Here is a 19689-nt window from a genome sequence, read left to right as displayed (position 1 = left end):
TTTACATAGACAGCATACATGGTTAAAATGTGAACCAAAATCATAGGTAATAAGGAATGCATAGAGGTATTTCAGGTGAATTTAAGATACATAATAAATAAAAAGGAATAGTTAAAAGTACAAAGTAAGGAAGCAATGGAGCAGTTAAATCATACTGCCTGGAGTTTGAATGCAGCGGAATATAAATAGGTTTAAAAATTCTTTTTTAAACTCCTTTGTGTTTAATAAAGCTTGAGTGAGTCTGGAATCAAATTCCATAAGTTGGGACCTGCCACTGAAAATGCAAGTTTCCTTGTTAAATCTAGCCTCACTGTCTTAATAGTTGGAACTTGTAGGTAGTTTTTATCAACAGACTGTGATGTGGGGGCTGATAGGGGTGTGCATTCGTTTGCAAAGTATTGGCAATCCGCAACGTACAGGGCCATATTCGTTGTATTCGTGGGGAAGCGAAACCTATCGCGATTCCCACGAATACAACGAATCTTCACCGAAATTATTCGGCCGTCTAAAGGAGCGAATTTAAACAAAACCCCCACCCTCCTGACCTCCCCCAAGACTTGCCAAAACTCCCTGGTGGTCCAGCGGGGTCTGGGAGCCATCTACTGCACTCACGCCGTCGGCTGCCGGTATTCAAAATGGCGCCGATAGCCCCTGTGACATAGTAAGGGCAAAGGCTATCGGCGCCATTTTGATTACTGGCAGCCCAACGGCACGAGTGCAGGAGATCGCTCCCAGACCCCCGCTGGACCACCAGGGACTTTTGGCAAGTCTTGGGGGACCCTCTTGCCAAAAGTCCCTAGTGATCCAGCGGGGATCTGAGAGCAATCTCCTGCACTCATGCCGTTGGGCTGCCAGTAATCAAAATGGCGCCGATAGCTTTTGCCCTTACTGTATCACAGGGGCCGACCAATGGCACCTGTAGCCCCTGTGACATAGTAAGGTCAAAGGCTATCGGCGCCATTTTGAATACCGGCAGCCAGCAGCATGAGTGCAGTAGATGGCTCCGGACCCCCGCTGGACCACCAGGGAGTTTTGGCAAGTCTTGGGGGGGGTCAGGACAGTGAGGGGTTGTAGTTAATTACCTTTTAGCCAGGAAACGAATAAGAATGGAATGCATGAACGGATCGGGCCCCCCCCCTTGCCGAATGCAACATATCTGCCCCCGCCCCCCCCCTCTGCGAGTACGAATACCAAATGTAATGTATGCGGTCCCTCTGCACATCCCTAGGGGCTGATATAACCTTAGTGAAGAACAGAGCCAGACTACTGAGGGATTGTGAATTAGATTGTAAATGATTGACAGAAATTTATATTGAATGTGTTGTCGTATCGGAAGCCAGTAAAGTGAACGAAGGACTGGGGTGATGTGATCTCTGAAATTTATTTTAGCAACAAGACTGGCAGTGGCATTTTGAACCAATTGAAGTGGGCCCAGGGTGGTATCTGGAAGTCCTAGATAAAGTGAGTTGCAATAATCTATACCTGTTAAAATCAAGGCTTGTAATACAGTGCAGAAGTATTTAGGATATAGGAAAGATTTTAGTCCTTTTAATAAAAGGATTTTATAAAATGAACCTTTTTACCACTGAGGAAATATTGGGAGACATTGATTAGGTTTGTCTAAGGTAACTCCTAACTTGCGTGCACGGCTCGAAATTGGAATGGTGTAATTTTCAAAGGTAAACTTTGAAAGAGGAGCACAGGAAGAGAGAGGGATGATAGATGGATGTATCATTTCAGTTTTTGAAACATTCAGTTTGAGACTGAGATATAAATACCTGGCTAGTTTTGATAAATAAATTACCGCCACTGAACAGAATACGGTACAAAGGAATCTGAGCTCTGGTGCTGCTGTGGACTCTAGGGATTCTTCTTTTGCCTTCCCTCCCATGGCCTCTGGTAGACAAGGGATTATGGCAGAGAAACACTTGAGCAATATGATCCTAGTAGCTCCAGAGTGGCCACATCAAACATGGCCATAGAAGGGCCCTTGAGGTTCAATCATCGGTTGACTGTTTTCCACCAGGGCCCAATATTTTTGGGTCAGACAGCTCACTTGTCTTGCGCCTTCGCTTCTGAGAGGAGACAACTGAGATGATGGGGATATTTTGAAGCCGTTATTTCCACCTTATTGCAGGCTAGGCAACCTTCTACATCCTTGATGTATGTGCGAATCTGGAGGATCTGTGAGTCTTGGCATGCGGTTGACAGAATGCAGAATTAGTCTGTTCAGGCTATGGTGCCACATATTTTGGCTTTGGGGTAAGGTGCGAGGCTATCCTCTGTTCGCATATCGGATGTTATACGGTTCCTTCGGGGAGCTAAGAACTTGCATCCTCGGATGCGGAGCATTTGTCTATCTTGGAATCTGAATCTAAGGATTGTGTGAGGCTCTGTTTGAACCACTAAAGAGAGCTTGGTTAAGGACTTGACTCTTAAAGTGTTTTCTTGGTGGCTATTTGTTCAGCCAGGAGAATTTTGGAGCTCCAGGCACTGTCATGTCAAGATCACCTCCTACAGATGTCTGGTTCGGGGGTATCTTTATTCATGGTGCCTATTTTTCTGCCAGAGGTAGACGCAGTGTTTTCATCTTAGTCAGTAACGCTTCCATTCAGGCGAGTTTAGGCTCTTAGATGGGAGACATGAATTATTGAGGTATCTAAAGGTCACTCATGATTTTCAGTAAGTTGCATCACCTCTTTGTACTGTGGAGTGGCCCAAAGAAAGGAAATAATTATTCTGAGGTTATAATAGAGTGGTGGCTGAAGGAAGCAATTGTCCCTTTACATTTCTAAAGGGCATCCCCTGCTGGCGGGTTTAGGGGCGCACTTAATGCGTTCTCGGGCGACTTTGTGGGCTGAGTCACAACAGGTGTTGCCACATGAAATTTGCTGGGTGGCTACTGGGAAGTCATTGCACACTTTTGCTAAGCATTATCGCTTGGATGTTGGGGCCCCATCTTCCATTTGCTTTGAGTGTTCTACGCGTGGAACTCACTAGGTCCCACCCAAGTTAAGGGGAGCTTAGGTACACCCCAGGAGTCTGGGCTGATCCGGGTATGTACAGGGAAAGGAAAATTGGTTCTTACCTGCTAATTTTCATTCCTGTAGTACCACAGATCAGTCCAGAGACCCACCCATTTACTGGGGGGAATCCACTGCTCGTACTGTTGCTTTGTATATAGTGCAGAGGTGTTGAAGTTTTCAGTGCTGATCGCTTATGTTAAATTTGGGAAACTAGTTTTCCATTGTCTTTTTGGGCAACTTCACCTTCTTCCGACTCATTTGAGGAGAGTGAGTTTGCTTAGAAATTTATGGTGGCTGCTGTAATCTTGGCTCGGGTACAGGCCAATATTGAAGGACTGCAGGTTTAACACTGGGTTATGTACAGTGTCACTGAAATTTTCTGTCTTCATTTGCTGGCAGGGAGGCAAAACCTAGGAGTTTGCACTGATCTGTGGCACTACAGGAACTAAAATTAGCAGGTAAGAACCAGTTTTCCTATTCCAGTTACAGGTAGTAGGATTTGGTGTGGGTTAGTTTGCTTTAACTGAGTTACTTAAGGGCTGGGTGTTGAGGGTAGGATTGGATTGTTGTACTGGAAGGGTGGGTGAGAAATGTTATGGGGTTTTGTTTTTTTTTGTTTTTTAATTATTGTATTTTTGTGTTCTACAATTGTTATCCACGTTATAACTTTCTGGAAAAAGCAGGGTATCAAGGCAAAATTGGATAAAATAGGGAGATTGATCCAAACGCCAATTTGTCTATTTCTTTTCTTTTCTTTTTTTTTTTAAACGAGGAGTAACAAGGGTGCCATGGGTAACTGTGTCACCACCATGCTGCACAACAATTATTCCATCAACGACAAGGTCCTGACACCCAAAAGCTCCAATCAAAAAGCTACATCTCTCAAGTAAGTGGGGTTTGTCTGAATGCAGTTGGGCTTACAATCAATGCACCGAGTGGCTCCCTCATTTTTTAGCCCTTTTTTTTTTTTTTTTTTTTTAAATCTTCTCCTTGCCATTTAGCAATATTATAAAGGCTACTACACATGATGATGAGACCAGCAATTTCAAGAAATCCCAGAAGAACTTTTCCAGTAATAATATGGCACGAAACAACACTGGTGGGAGCAGCAGCAGTGGAAGTGGTGGTCCGCTCCGGAGGAAGGAGGTTTCTGAGGAAGAGGCAGAAAGGCAAGTATTTAACCCATGTGTCTCACAGCCATCTTGGCGCCCACTCATATTCTCTTCATTCCAGTCAGAATTTTTTGGGTCAGGCGCCCCTCCCCCCCCCCTTCATCCCCTTTTTCCTTATTGTCTTTACCAGACCAGTCCTGACACACAGGTTTTTCTCCCCTACCAGCAGATGGCGATGTAGAATGAAAACTTTGCTGGAAGCAGCCTTATAAGGAATTGTGCCACCTGAAGGCTTTCTGTATTTCTGTCTCCAGTAGATTGTAGAAGTGCCAAACCTGCAATCTGGTGAACTAGATGGAAGATCTGAGGAGTTGGCGCGGTGGTATTTTCCCCCACCTTCGGTCCCATACAGTAAAAGTCGCGGGAGAGCGGGCGAACAACCGCTCTCCCGGCGCGCGCACAGGCCACTCTCCTGTGCGCGCGATTCTGTATTCAAATGAGGGCCCGCGGCAAAAAGAGGCGCTAGGGACACTAGCGCGTCCCTAGCGCCTCTTTTTTGGACAGGAGCGGCGGCTGTCAGCGGGTTTGACAGCCAACGCTCAATTTTGCCGGCGTTTGGTTCTCAAACCTGCTGACAGCCACAGGTTCGGAAACCGGACACCGGCAAAATTGAGCGTCCGGTTTTCGAGCCGTGGGCCGATTTCAAACTTTTTTTTTTTTTAAACTTTTGGGACCTTCGACTTAATATCGCCATGATATTAAGTCGGAGGGTGGACAGAAAAGCAGTTTTTACTGCTTTTCTGTGCACTTTCCTGGTGCCCGGCTAATTTCAGAAAGCAAAATGTGCAGCTTGGCTGCACATTTTGCTTTCTGAATCGTGTGGGAATACCTAATATGGCCATCAACATGCATTTGCATGTTGCGGGCGCTATTAGGTCTGGGGGGGAGGGGGGGTGTTGGATGCGTGTTTTCGACGCACTATTACCCCTTACTGAATAAGGGGTAAAGTTAGCGCGTCGAAAATGCCTGCTTCTGAATGGAAGACGAGTTGGAGGGGGGGGGGGGGTGACCTTTCTGGATGCTGAGTCCTGTGACATGAGAGGTTTGAAAATCAGTGGTGCTAGGTTCCCTCTTTCTTCCTCCTCCTCCTCCTCCTCTTAACTCTTTGGAGATCCTTGGTCCTGGGATCAGCTAAAGGAAAGTGCCCTCTCTTTTTCTTCTTTTATCTGGGGCTGCGTTTTTAAGGCTTTTGGCAAATAAAAAAAAAAAAAAAAGAAATCGGATAAACAGCTCGAAGGACATTGGTTTTTGAGAGAGTGTCTGGGGTTGTGGGAGGAGTACCTCTAAGCTGGTAGCTCCGCAGTACAGGGAGAGAGCTAGGTATTGCTTTTTCTTCAGCTCCAAGGAATAGGAGCACATTAATTGTCTTCAACAGGTTCCTGTTTGTACCCCAGATCAGTCCAGATAAGTGGGTTTTGCATCCCTATCAGCAGATGGAGGCAGAAAACAAAAACTTTGAGCCACTACTACATATCCAAGAGTGCCACCTGCAGTCCCTCAGTATTTCTGTCTCCAGCAGATGGTAGAGGTGCAAACCTGCAGTCTGACAAAAAAGAAAAAAACAAAATGTACAGTTAAGAAGGAAAGTCAGAAGTTGGACTGAAGCTTCTTGAGGTGTTAAGTACCTTTTGTGGGCCATTCCACAAAGGTACTTAACACCCAGCTCATTTGTGAGAGCTGGATGACGAGGGGAGGGGGATTGGAAACCCCTGTCTGACTGTAGCCTGCTGCTTCCGGTGAACTGGCTTCCTCGTTGCCTCCACGGTAGTTTCCTTCATGCTGTCAACCTCTGTCAGGGAAGTACTCCTGTTTACATTGTTAAAAAAAAAAAAAAAGTCAGATGCTTCGACCTGGGCGGCACGGTAGCAGGGGCACTTTCGGCAGCAGGATCTGTCTGTGCTGAGCGGAGAAAGAGAGAGAGCCCGCTTTTTTCCTACCATCGGGATGTGTGGAAAAGGTATGCCATGCGCCGGTCAAACCACTTGTGTGGCCTGTTTTTTCTGTTTGGCGCACTCGGGCATGTTTTTTCCTTTGTAGCACCACTGCTGTTGCTGCGTGGATAATGGTGCCAAAGCCGCACATGGTGGCTTGTAAAGCATGTGGTCTCTGGCCTGGGAGGCTGAATGTGCGTTCCCTCTATACTGGCTGTGCATTGGGGGAAGAGGGAACCTCCGCAGGAACAGCTGTCGACAAGAGGGCCTCCAGGTCTTTGGGGGCAACAGTGGTGGTCTCGGGGGGGTTTGAATGGTGCCGTGATGCCTGTGATCGCAGTCAAAGGCCCTTGGCCTCTAGGGAGCCCAGGTATTCCCCTCCTCTCTTGCCTGTGGGGTACTGTGGAGGATCAGGATAGGGGAGGAGAGTCTGATGGGAGCGTGCACGGTCAGGGTTCCAATGATCCAGAGGCGTTCTCTCCGGAATTTGTCCTGCTTCTGCATAAGGCCTTTCTGGCAAGAAAGGGAGCAGGGGGGGAAGTGACCTAGAGAGTAGTAGCCATGTCACTCTTCCAAGAGGCCGAAGGATATGGGGACCTACTGAGGCACCTGGACCTTGGTCACGCTGCAAGAACCGAGAGCAATCCCAGGGATTTGGACGACTCTGATCCACAGGAGGATCCTGCAAATCCTCATGGAGCGGATCTGAATGCTGATCCTGATGCTAATAAATATGACCCTGATCCGGATGAGATACCGTTGACGGAGGGAGATGACTCTAGAGTGGTGCACTTTTTTAAGAAGGAAGAACTGCGTCCCCTTGTTCCCCAGGTTTTGGAGGATCTGGGGGTTAAGGTTGCTCAAGAAGAGTCTGATAATAAAGGGGTGAATCCAGTCTTCCCAGAGGCGGGTTGAAGGTTGGTAGGGCAATGGCAAAGCTTTACCCATTGATGGAGGGAGACCCTGGATCTCCTAAGGGTTCCGAAAGTGGATGCTGCATTTTCTGCCGTTAACCAAAAGGACAGCTATTCCAGTGGCGGGTTTAGCTGCTCTGAAGGATGTGCAGGACTGCAAATTGAAGATACAGTTGAAGCAAATGTTTTGAGGTTTCTGCCTTGAGCCTCTCTGTGGCGATCTGTGGTAGTATGATGCAGAGGACCTGACTGTGCTAGGTTCAGAAAGCACAGGATCAGGTGTTCAGTCCCACGCAGTCTGGAAGCTGGAGTGGCTTATGTGGCAGATGCATTGTATGACTTGGTGTGTACTTTGGTCTTGGGGGTGGTGGCCCGCAGGCTTTTGTGTTTGCGCAATTGGTCAGCTGATGGGTTCCAAGTCCCAGTTTTATAATCTCCCCTTTAAATGGAAGCTCCTGTCTGGGGAGGGGTTGGATCAGTTGAAGACTACTTTGGAGGCATCAAAAGGGAATAGGTTTGCCTGAGAATAAAAAGAGCAGCAAGAAGGTTTTCCCTTCCTATTCTCTGTTTTGGGATACACGTCTGTTCCTTTCAGGCAAGGGTTCCTCTGCTTCGGGACCAAAGCAGTCTTTTTAGGGTGACAACAGCCCTTTCAGGGTACCCATGGATACTCCAGATATATCGCCAGTCAGGGGACTGGAAGTGGAAAGTCAGCACAGTGTAGCCAGGGGTGCTCATTGCTCCATATTAAGGATGTGAATTGGGCTTCGGACGATTGAAAATATCGTCGATATTTTCAAAATCGTCAGAAATCGGGGGCTCCCCCAAAATGATAGGAAAATCCCACGATATTGATCATGGGGGTTCCCTTATCGTTTTGGGGGAGGGTGGGAAAAACGGCACACAAAAATAACCCCTTAGCTTCCCCCACCCTCCCGATGCCCCCAAAAACTTTTTACAGGTACCTGGTGGTCCAGTGGGGGTCCCGGGAGCGATCTCCCGCTCCGGGCCGTCCTCTCGCTCCCGGGCCGTCAGCTGCCACTAATCAAAATGGCGCCGATGGCCCTTTGCCCTTACCATGTGACAGGGTATCCGTGCCATTGGCCGGACCCTGTCACATGGTAGGAGCACTTGATGGCCGGCGCCATCTTGTGCTCCTACCATGTGACAGGGTCTGACCAATGGCACCAGTAGCCCCTGTGACATAGTAAGGGCAAAGGCTATCGGCGCCATTTTGATTACTGGCAGCCGATGGCCCGAGTGCAGGAGATCGCTCCCGGACCCCCCCCCCCCCCCTCCGCTGGACCACCAGGGGCTTTTGGCAAGTCTTGGGGGCCCCTCCTGACCCCACAAGACTTGCCAAAAGTCCAGCGGGAGTCTGGGAGCGACCTCCTGCACTTGGACCGTCGGCTGCCAGTATTCAAAATGGCACCGATAGCCTTTGCCCTTACTATGTCACAGGGGCTACCGGTGCCATTGGTCAGCCCCTGTCAAATGGTAGGAGCACAAGATGGCGCTGGCCATCCAGTGCTCCTACCATGTGACAGGGTCCAGCCAATGGCACGGATACCCTGTCACATGGTAAGGGCAAAGGGCCATCGGCGCCATTTTGATTAGTGGCAGCCAACGGAGCGGGAGGATGGCCCGGAGCGGGAGATCGCTCCCGGGACCCCCACTGGACCACCAGGTACCTGTAAAAAGTTTTTTAGGGGGGGTCGGGAGGGTGGGGGAAGCTAAGGGATTCGTTTTAAAGGGTCGGGGTGGGTTTTTTGTTTATCGGCTCAGGCGCAGCCGATAAACAAAACCACGATCAGGCCCGATGCAAAAAAACCCCACATGTGAATCGGAATCCGAACCGATTCCGGTTCCGATTCACATCTCTACTCCATATAAGCAGTAGGGGAACGCTATCTCGCTTTTACGAGGAATAGACCAAGATTACCTCGGACCAGTGGGTCCTGGAAGTGGTGAGAGACGGCTTCAGATAAGAATTTTCACACCCAGTCAGGGAGGCCTTTCTAGAATCCCACTTCTCATCTGAAAGCAGAGGTTACTTAGCTAAAATGCAATTGTTCCAGTCCTGCTGTCTGAGCAGGGACAGGGGAGGTACTTCATTTATTTCATGGTCCCCATAAAGGAGGGCACCTTCCATCCCATTCTAGATCTGCAAATGGTGAACGTAGCCTTATGGTTTTCACATGAAGATGTTGTGCACAATTATAGAAGCAGTCTGCAGAGGAGAGTTCCTGGCGTCATTGCACCTAACAGAGAGACTTTCTTCCATATTCCCATTCGGAGGGACCATCAGAAGTTTCTACAATTCATGGAGCTGGGACAGCATTTTCAGTTCCGGGCTCTCCCCTTTAACTTGATCATGGCACCTCGAACCTTCACAAAGGTGACGGTGGTAGTGGTGGCAACTTTGCGGTGAGAAGGGATTTTGGTCCGTCCATATCTGGATGACTGACTTATTCGGGCAAAGATGGAGGAGAAATGTGTTCGATCTATCCAGTGGGTTATGGACAGGTTGAGTTTGCTGGGTTGGGTGATAAATTTGGTGAAGAGTCATCTGGTTCTGACCCAGTTGGATTATCTGGGAGTGCGAATTGATACCCAGAGAGGCAGGGTGTTCCTAACCACGGACAGATTGATGACTTTGCAGGCACAGGTGACGCGCCTGCAGGTCTGCCAGTGCCCAAAGTCTAATTATTTACAGGTCTTGGGCTCCATGGCTTCCACGTTGGATTTGGTTTCGTAGGCCTTTGCTCACATGCGATCTTTGCAAAGGTGCTCTTGTCCAGGTGGAATCCGTTGTCTGAGAAGTATCACCTGCCTTTACCTCTTCAAGGAGAATCCAGGTCCAGTCTTTCGTGGTGGCTCTCTCGCTACAACTTGGGAAAGAGAGTAGATCTGGAGGTACCAGACTGGGTATTAGTGTCCAGACACTTGTCTCAAGGATTGGGGTGTTCTGTTGAAGGTCTTGGGTCAACAGCGGAGACGTTTTGGTCTATCATTCACCTGGAAACCAAGGGCGGTCTGCCGGGCTCTGGAGGCATTTCCGCCCTGGGTCAAAGGCCGGGTGGTGAGAATTTTCTTGGACAGTGCAATGATGGTGACGTACATCAGTTGTCATGGAGGGATGAAGAATCATGCTGTGGCTCTGGAGGCTCAGCAGTTTGGGCGGAACGTCATCTCAAGGGAATAGTGGCTTCTCACGCTGCAGGTGTGGACAATGTGCAAGCGGATTTCCTCAGCAGGCAACAGCTAGATCTGGGGGAATGGGAGTTGTCCCCAGAGGCCTGGGATTGTATTTGTGCCAGGTGGGGCATTCCTCAGTTGGATCTCATGACAACGTGAGCCAATGCAAAGGCAGCAAGATTTTTCAGTCGCAGACAGGAAATCAGGTCGGAGGGACTAGATGCTTTAGTGTGCCCATGGCCAACAGGAGTCCTACTATACATGTTTCCTCCTTGGCCACTCATTGGTTGAGTCTTGCGGCGCATAGAGGCTTATCCAGGGAAGGTGGTGCTGGGTTGCTGGAGTTGGGTGCTGGAGTTGCTGGGTCAGCCGTGGTTCACAGATCTGGTGTATCTTGTGATAGACAGGCCTCTCAGATTGGCTCATCTGCTAGAGTTGCTTCGACAAGGACCCATATTTTTGGATTGTGAGAATCGTCTCGTGGCTTGGCTTTTGAGAGGCGGCAGTTACGCCTGAAAGGATATTCTGAGCCAGTAATTTCCACATTGCTCCAGGCTAGAAAGCCGCCTTCTTCTCTGGTGTACGTCAGGGTCTGAAAGGTGTTTGAGTCTTGGTGTTTGCTGCAGCGACTGGACCCCCTAACTGTGGACATTCCTCACATCTTGGCCTTCTTGCAGCAGGGGCTGTCTAAGGGGCTAGCCTATAGCTCACTCCACATTCACGTTCAGGTTTCAGCCTTGGGTTGCCTCAGGGGAAGTTGCGGGGGAGGTCCTTGGCCTCTCATCCTGATATCATTCAATTCCTGAAGGGAGTCAAGCATTTGCATCCTCCGGTACATAAGTTATGCACGGATTGGAACCTTAACTTAGTGCTGCGAGTGCTCTGTAGGTCTCCATTTGACCCTTTACAGGTAGTGTCATTGAAGGACCTGACATTTGAAGGCAGTATTAGCCATATGTTCGGCTAGTCAGATTTCGGGGAGTTTCAGGCTCTGTCTTGCAGGGACCCCTATCTGTGGATTTCTATTGACTGTGACCGTTGCGAATTGTTCCCTCCTTTTTACCAAAGGTGGTTTCCTCCTTTCATATGAATCAGATGGTAGAACTTCCGGTTTTTCTGGAGTAGACTAGGGAGTCACCGCAGGAAAGGGAACTTCATCTTTTGGATGTGCTTCGGATTCTGTTGCAGATTCTTAATCACTAACAGTTTTCGCAATCGGATCATCTTTCTGTGTTTGGTGGTGCAAAGAAAGAAGACAAAGCTTCTTAAAGTCATGATCTCTCGTTGGCTGAAAGAGGCCATTTGCTCCTCTTATATTTGTAAGGGTCATGAAATTCCGGCAGGTCTGCAAGCGCATTCTACTAAGGCGCAGGCAGCCTCCTGGGTGGAGCGTCAGTTGGTGTCTCCTCAGGAGATATGTTGGTCTATGACTTGGTTCTTGCTTCATACTTTCATCAAGCATTACAGAGTGGATGTTCAAGCGCAAGAAGATGCAACTTTTGAGAGTGAGAGTGTTCTGCATACAGTCTGGGGGTATTTGGGTACATCCCACTTGTCTGGACTGACCTGGGTATGAACAAAGGAAAATGTGGTTCTTATATGCTAATTTTCATTCCTGTAATACCACAGATCTGTCCAGAGACCCATCGCTTTGCTGTCAAAAGACTGAATTTCCTGGAAGTTTTGGCAAGCTTATATCAGAAATTTGCAGACTGTAAACCAGTTGAGAGGGTTTAAGTTAAATTGTTATCTGTGTGTTTTCTGGAAGTAGGAGAGGCTCCAGTTCAAGGGGTTCCAACCCTGAATTACCTGTTTCCCCTAGAAAGGGGGAAGGTGTCTACTCATTAGCTTGGGTACAAGTCAATACTAAGGGACTGCAGGTGGCACACTGATATGTAGCAGTGCCTCAGTTTTTGTTCTCTGCCTCCATCTGCTGGTAGGGATGCAAAACCCACTTGTCTGGACTTATCTGTGGTATTATAGGAATGAAATTTAGCAGGTAAGAACCAATTTTCCTTTGTTACCCACATATTGGAAGCAAGATGGCCGCTGTCACTGAGCACAGGAAAAAAAATGCCCCACTTGTGGGATCACCACGGCTGCATATTATTGTAAGGGTTGTGTTGGGCCTACACTGGGGGGGTGGGCAGGGTCATTCCCTGTACGTATCCGGATCAGTCCAGACACCTGGGTTCATCTCCCCCCTATCAGCAGATGGAGACTGAGAAGAAATCCTCACTGACACCTTATGTAAGCAACCGTGCCACCTGCAGTTCGTCAGTATTTCTGTCTCCAGCAGATGGCAGAAGCTGTTAATCCTGCAGTTCTGAAGTTGACAAATGTTTTTTTAGCTAATTTTTTTTCTTTTGAGCCTTCCTCCCAGGGGTTTCTTTTATTTATTTTTATTTTTTTTAGAATCCTTAGGGTTCTTCCCTGTCTGGTTGAGGCAGCTGAGCCGGGGGTTGGTACCCTTGTGTGTGCTTAGTCTGGGTGCCCATGAAGTGTAAATCTGGTTGTCCAGATCCCTCCCTTCACGAGGCCGTTGAGGCGGCTGCAAGCTCTTTTACAATTCTTCTTTTTTACAAGAATTTTTGGCTATTTTTGCCTATTTTTCAGGGCAGGTTGATCATTTTTAACTAAAGCTAATTAAAAAAAAAAAAAAAAAAGTGTTTGCTATACAGGCGAGCGACTTCCTCCCCTTAGGTAGGAGCTTTTTTTGGGGCTCTGGCTGTTTGGGGGACCTTTTACTTCTGTCATGGTGAGTACCTTCAGAGAGAGGATTTTAATTTTTATCTATCTTACGGCTCGCGGTAGGACATGCCGTTCATGCGGCCCTGATTCTTCCCAGCTTAATAGGTCGGGGTTATGCACTAACTGTGCTGATGGTGAGGAGGGTTCGTTTGTGGCTCCTCCTCCCACTAAACAGCGTCTAGTATCATATTCTTTTGGACCAGCTGCAACTTCTTTTTTTACCTCACCCAGCTGGCGCAGGAGCAGCGGCCATTTTGGATTTGCTGCGGAAGTTCCTGTGTCGCCAGGGGGTGGGATGGGGGAGGGTCCTCCATCTGTTTCCAGCCCGTTCCGAGTTTGGGAACGGACAGGGAGGGCTAGAAGGGAGGAAAGCTATGGTTTGCCTGTTTTCCAACCAGACCATGCTGGTTTTGGTGCAGGGAGGCTTTTCTCCACAGACTTTGTTTTGTTACTTCATGATGCCTATATTGCTATACAGAAAGAGGCTTGGGGACTACACAGCCACAGATTCCACCAGTCCAGCCCACTGAGGGTCCTTTCGGGGGGGGGGGGGGGTGTCCCATGCCCGGTAATAGGGTTCCCTCAGCACAGGGCTTGATTTTTCACCCGCAGGATGATGCAGCTGGGGCGGTTGATCTGGAGGATGCTATCATAGCTCCTGGTGGTACTGGTTCGGGGTCTGGCCAAACTCCCCTGGTGGCTCAGGTTATTCCAGCTACCGAGGATGTGGGTCAAAGGGATGACCTGGTCTCTTTTATTCATGAGGTGGAGGATCCTAAGGTTGTCCGCCTTTTTAAAAGGGAAGAGCTGGAGGTTTTGTTTCCCTTGGCTTACCAGGTTCTTGGAGTTAAAATGCCTCGGGAGAACCAGGATTTGGATGACAAGGACCCAGTATTAGGTGCCATCCGAGATCCTCCAACTTCTTTCCCTTACCACAAGTTGGTTAGGAAGTTAGAAGAGGAATGGGGGATTCCTGATTCTGGTTTAAAAGTTGGCAGAGCCATGGGGAAACTTTGCCCTCTACCAGAACAGGATTTAGAATTTTTTTTTTCTCTCCCGAAAGTGGATGCAGCGGTGTCTGCTGTGACTAAGCTCATCATGATTCCGGTTATTGGTTCGGCCGCTTTAAAAGATGTACAAGATCGTAAGATGGAGTTACACCTTAAAAGGATTTTTGAGATGGTGTCCCTGGGTTTGCGTGCAGCGCTTTGTTCAAGTTTCTTGCAGCGTGCTTGTCTCCAGTGGGTACAGCTGCTTCAAGGTAATTTTGTCTCAATCAGGTGTAGACGTGGATACGGCTGAGTGTGTGGAAGCAGCTTTGGCTTACGGTGCGGATGCCCTCTATGATTTGGTGCGTACCTCCTCCAGAGTAATGGCATCAGCTGTGGCCACCCGAAGGTTGCTTTGGCTTCGCAATTGGGCGGCGGATGTTTCTCTAAGGCACAATTGGCAACCTTGCCTTTCAAAGGTAAGTTCTTGTTTGAGGATCTAGAGCAGCTGATCCAGTCTCTTGGAGACAATAAAGTCCTCAGGTTACCCGAGGATAAACCTAAGGGTAAGAGATTTTTTCAATCAAGGTCTCGTTTTCAGTTTGACAGAAGATCGTGGCCTACCCGTGGTATGCTGGGACTGCAGAGACAATATTTTTCACGGGGGCAAGCATAGGGACAATCCTTTTGTGGAGCAGAAGGTCCTTTAGGAGATCCTCTGATGGCTTCTCAGCAAGAGTTAAGTCTACCCAATGATGCCAGGCTGGTCCACTCCGTCATTCCTATTATTGGAGGTTGCTTACGGCATTTTTACGACGAGTGGGCCAAGATCACTCAGGACCCCAGTGGGTTCTCAATGTGATAAGAAACGGTTACATTTTAGAATTTGCTCATCCCATAAGGAAACTCTTTCTAATTTCCCCATGCAGCTATCCGGTCAAGCGGGCGGTGGTACATCTGACTCTAGACTGGTTATGTCTGTTAAGTGTGGTAGTACCAGTTCCCGGAGCAGAACTCCGTCAGGGGAGATACTCCATTTATTTTCTGGTCCCCAAAAAGGAGGGCTCATTTTGACTGATACTTGATTTAAACAAGGTCAATGTAAAACTCAAGGTGCCATGCTTCAGGATGGAAACCCTCAGGTCGGTCATAGCGGCTGTACGCAAAGGAGAATTCCTGGCTTCCTTGGATCTCATGGAGGCTTATCTACATATTCCTATCCATCAGGATTCTTAGCGTTTTCTTTGCTTCATGATTCTGGGTCAACATCCCTCTGCAGTACTTTTGGAGGAGGAGAACATGCTTCAGGAAGCAGTAGGTCTAGACATGGGCAGCATTGCAGAGGTTGGGGAGGCCTTTAGGGGAACCTCTATTGTTAAACCTGGTGCCACCAGGAATATCTCGCAGTATGGGCAGTGGGTGAGAGTTAGGGGCTCTAGATGAAGAGCTCTTCTCCCTGAGTTCATTTTTCACCCATCAAATCTATTTTTATGTATAAAGATTTTTATTGATCCAGACAATCAGCATAATCGTTACATGTGAACAGAATTACGAAATGAGAAATAACATCGAGAGCTAACCATCCAGTCAGTATTTTACAAAATGGAAAAGTCAAAATACAGAATGCAAGATATACAATACAAAATAATCTCCCTTCACCCCCCCCCCCCCAAAGCAACAAAAGTACATGGGTAAAAGATAAGTAGAATGCATTGATGAATTAGGGTAATATGTGCAGGTGGAACAGCTAAGTGACAAGGACATGGAGGACAGTGTATAATCGGGCATGGCAAGTGTCTCAACACATAGTACTGCAACAAGGCCACCACCAAAAGTAAAGGGCATTAGATTGTGTTCAACCACTGGCTATAAGGAGCCCAGACCCTGTGGAAGGCACTCAATCGATCATGGTGGACAGCTGTAAGGCGGCCCAACTGGTAATAGGTATAGAGGCGCGCCTGTACTTGGGCTAGGCTAGGAGGGTTTTGCTTATTCCAGAATCTAGCAAGCTCGGAACGGGCAGCAATACTGACTTGCTGGACAAATCGTTGCTGGCTCTTATCTAGCTCAGCAATAGGTAACGTCAGAAGGGCATGCCAAGGTTCCAAATGGATATCAGTCTTTAGGATAGCTTTGATCCAAGCAACCAGCGAGGTCCAAAATTGAGCGACCCAAGGGCATTGCCACCACACGTGAAAATAGGTGCCTGTCATCCCACAGCCTCTCCAACACTGATCAGAAATAGAAGGGGCAAATCGATGCAGCCTAGCGGGGGCATAATGCCATCGATAAATCATCTTATGACAATTTTCCTGCAACCCCGTGGAGATGGAACATTTCATCAAATCTATTTAAGCAGGGAACTTTGGGAAAGAAGCAGATACAAAGAGGATTTTCCTCTGCCCCTCAAGTGTGGAGACTTTGTCCATCCTGGAACCTTAATCTAGTTCTTCGAGGGTTGTGTGAGGCACTCTTTGAACCTATCTGTAGAGCGACTCTTAAGGATGTCACTCTAAAGGTCATCTTCATAGTAGCCATTGGTTCTGTAAGGAGGATTTCTAAGTTGCAGGTTTTATTTTGCCGTGATCCATTCTTTCAGATCTTGGATTGAGGTGTTTCTTTGCACATGGTTCCTTTATTTCTTCTGAAGTTGGTCTCTGCTTTTCATGTTAATCAGACCATGGAGCTTCCAGCTTTTCCAGAATCTGATGTTTCTACGCCACATGCATGAGAGCTTAGACTGTTGGATGTCCGCAGGGCCTTGCTGAAGTATCTCAAGGTCACTAATGATTTTAGGAGGTCTGATTTATCTTTTCATTTTATGGAGTGGTTTGAAGAAGGGTACCCAGGCTTCCAAGGCTACTATTGCGAGGTGGCTTAAGGAGGCTATTGGGTCAGCATGCATGCTCAAGGGCCATCAAGTTCCTGAAGGTTTAAGGGCTCATTCTACTCAGTCTCAGGCGACTTCATAGGCGGAGGCACAGTTTGTTTCACCACAGGAAATCTGTAGGGCAGCGACTTGGAAGTAGCTTACTTTTGCGAGGCATTACCGGCTGGATATAGGGAATCTGGAGTCTCTGTTGTTTGGCGAAAGTGTCTTGCAAGCGGATTCTCCAGGTCCCACCTGGAGCTTTGGTACATCCCAGGAGTCTGGACTTATCTGGGTACATACAAGGAAAGGCAAATTGGTTCTTACCTGCTAATTTTTGTTCCTATAGTACCATGGATCAGTCCAGAACCCTCCCAATCTATGGAGATGGAGAGTTGTCCACTGAGCTGAAATCTTTTTGGTACAAATTTTTAATGTTATGGAATGCAGACTTTTTTTCAAAGTTTTACAAGTTTTGCAATTGTTTTGTGCTTGGATACAGATCAATATTGAGGAACTGCAGTTGGCACCAGGGTTTGTAAAGCAGTGTCGGTGAAACTTTCTCTGTCTCAATCTACTGGCAGGGATGAATAAACCCAGGAGTCTGGACAGATCTGTGGTACTACAAGAACAAAAATTAGCAAGTAAGAACCAATTTTCCTTTACAAGTGTGGCAAATATTGTTGGCAGCCTGTTGCGAAATTGCATCATTGTTGAGGGAATCTAAAGTCCCAACCTTATCAACTACTGTTACTTGATTAGAGTGTATATACAGGCTCAGTAAAATCACAGCATTTAAAAAATAGAGTATAGGTAAATTTGAAAATGGAGTGGCCATATTACATTCAATGGAAAGGGGACAATATGGTAAAGCGTGATAACTTCTAACTTCAATGCAACAGTTGGTAAAATGTGATTTTGAGATGACTGTGACCTGTTTCTTCCGACAGGTAGCATTTCCGGATATTAAATATCTTGTCCTTAGTCATCCAGGTGTTCAAATGTTTATGGGGGAGGATGGGAGGGAGCGTTATTTGCAAATATGGGAATTTTGATTGTATGACTCTTTATGGTTCAGAAAATTTACATCTTGCTTATCATTGGTGTTAATAGACGCCTGTGAATTAATGATTTGATTTTAAGTTTTAACTCAACCTTACCATGAGGTTGGAATGTCTTTTATGATATGCCATTGGATGACATGATTATGTATGCAGAGATGTTTACTTGTTGTATCTTTTCCTCTGTAATGTTTCTAATAATAAAAAAGAGTGAATTATAAAAAAACAAAAACAAAAAAACCCCAAAAACAAAGTGCAGTGTTGAGTTCTCTTCAGTATGGTTGACATGGCAAGTTCTTCCATTGGGATGACGTTGCAAGCAGTTCCTTAACACTTCGTCACCCCTGATGACGAAATACCTCTGCAGCGTTGGGTTGCTTGTCTGAACATTCACATGCTGTATCTAGTCTCTCAAAGCAAATCCTGACAGCAGATGTTCAACATCAAGATAAAATTGTTCAAATCTTGTTACTTTATTGAAAGGATTAATTTTTGCATTTATGTACTGCAAATGTTGATGAGACTGTTTTTGAGATTATATCTGCATATTGAAAGAAGAAAAAATTCATCACTAACACTTTATGCCTGAGGTAACTAATTATTATAACTGAGAGGACAAAAGCCATCAGATTTATTGTATGCAGTCCAAGTGCTAGTATATGTTGGTCACCTATATTTAGAGTTTTCTTTAAGAATACTTTGCTGTTACAAGTGAGAGCATCCCTTTTTGTTATACACAGTTGCATAGTTCATTTTCTGAGTATACCCCTAGTAGCAGCATACGGGACTTGCTGCCTGATGTCTAGCTGCCATGCTCCTAATTCTGCCATAGATGACTTGCTAGCACATGCCTACCTGCCATACCCCTTATACCACCTAAGGGGACTTTCAAGTTGCTTCCACATGTCTATTTGCTGAACGCCTTATACCAACACAGTGGCCTGACTGTTACTGCTCTACCTGCCTGCCATGCCCTTTATACCACCACAGAGATCTGGGTGCTGCTGCTCTCCCTACTTGCTATGTCCTGCTTAATGTCTTGAGCATGGTAGTTTAAAAAAAAGTGAAAATTTTAGAAAAAAAAATCCCTATGTTGCGGTTCTTGGTATTATTCTACCACCCCTCTTCTCCCCCCCCCCCCCCCAAACACACAGTGATCTCAGCCTGGTTCTGAAACCTGTTGGTTGATTATACTGGGGACTGGGTGGTTTGTCCATAAAAGCCTTCAGTCTTAAGGAAGAAATACAGGCAGAACAAAACAGAGGACAGAAACCATTTGCATGTTCTGAATGTGTTTGATGTCTACCAGGCAGCGAGAACCCATGGAAAACCAGAAAAGAAGAGATTTTAACAGCCAGGTAAAGAATATGGGAAAAACTATTAAAAAAAAAAAAAAACAACCCTTGCAACTTCTATAAAATCTAACCACACTCACTGTTCTGAGTGAGTTAAAAGTATCAGTCGGCCAGAGAGTACTACGGAATTAGGAAATGGAACATCCAGAGTTGAGCTACAGAATATAAGAAACATTTTCTAAAAACCCCCCCACAATGCTACAACTTATCTCTACACATTTTGTGAAACTATTGACATGACCTGAATGTGATATCTGTTTCTTTTAGAGAGCCATTTTACAAGAAAATCAAAATTCCACCCAATACCTTAGGGGTCTTTGTGCCACTCAGCCTTGCTTCTATGCCCAGACCTTTCACTCTGGTGTTCTCTTTGCCAAACCACAAAATCAGGAAATGGGAACAGTTGGTCAACTAGAGAATATA

General features: G+C 46.8%; 1 protein-coding gene across 4 annotated transcripts in view; it reads left to right on the top strand.

Annotated features, from left to right (window-relative positions):
* The window catches only part of CEP131 (centrosomal protein 131), a 235245-nt gene that overhangs the window by 30129 nt on the left and 185427 nt on the right, over positions 1 to 19689 (top strand). For all 4 annotated transcript variants that reach the window (XM_029599216.1, XM_029599215.1, XM_029599219.1 and 1 more), the window contains 2 exons: positions 3799 to 3912; positions 4028 to 4195. In XM_029599216.1, the coding sequence (XP_029455076.1) occupies positions 3799 to 3912; positions 4028 to 4195 (282 nt within the window). The remainder of the gene's footprint in view (positions 1 to 3798; positions 3913 to 4027; positions 4196 to 19689) is intronic.

The sequence above is a fragment of the Rhinatrema bivittatum genome, chromosome 4, assembly GCF_901001135.1.
Source record: "Rhinatrema bivittatum chromosome 4, aRhiBiv1.1, whole genome shotgun sequence".
Lineage (NCBI taxonomy): Eukaryota > Metazoa > Chordata > Amphibia > Gymnophiona > Rhinatrematidae > Rhinatrema > Rhinatrema bivittatum.
The sequence above is the reverse complement of the archived record's forward strand: the minus strand, read 5'-3'. Positions and strand labels throughout refer to the sequence as shown.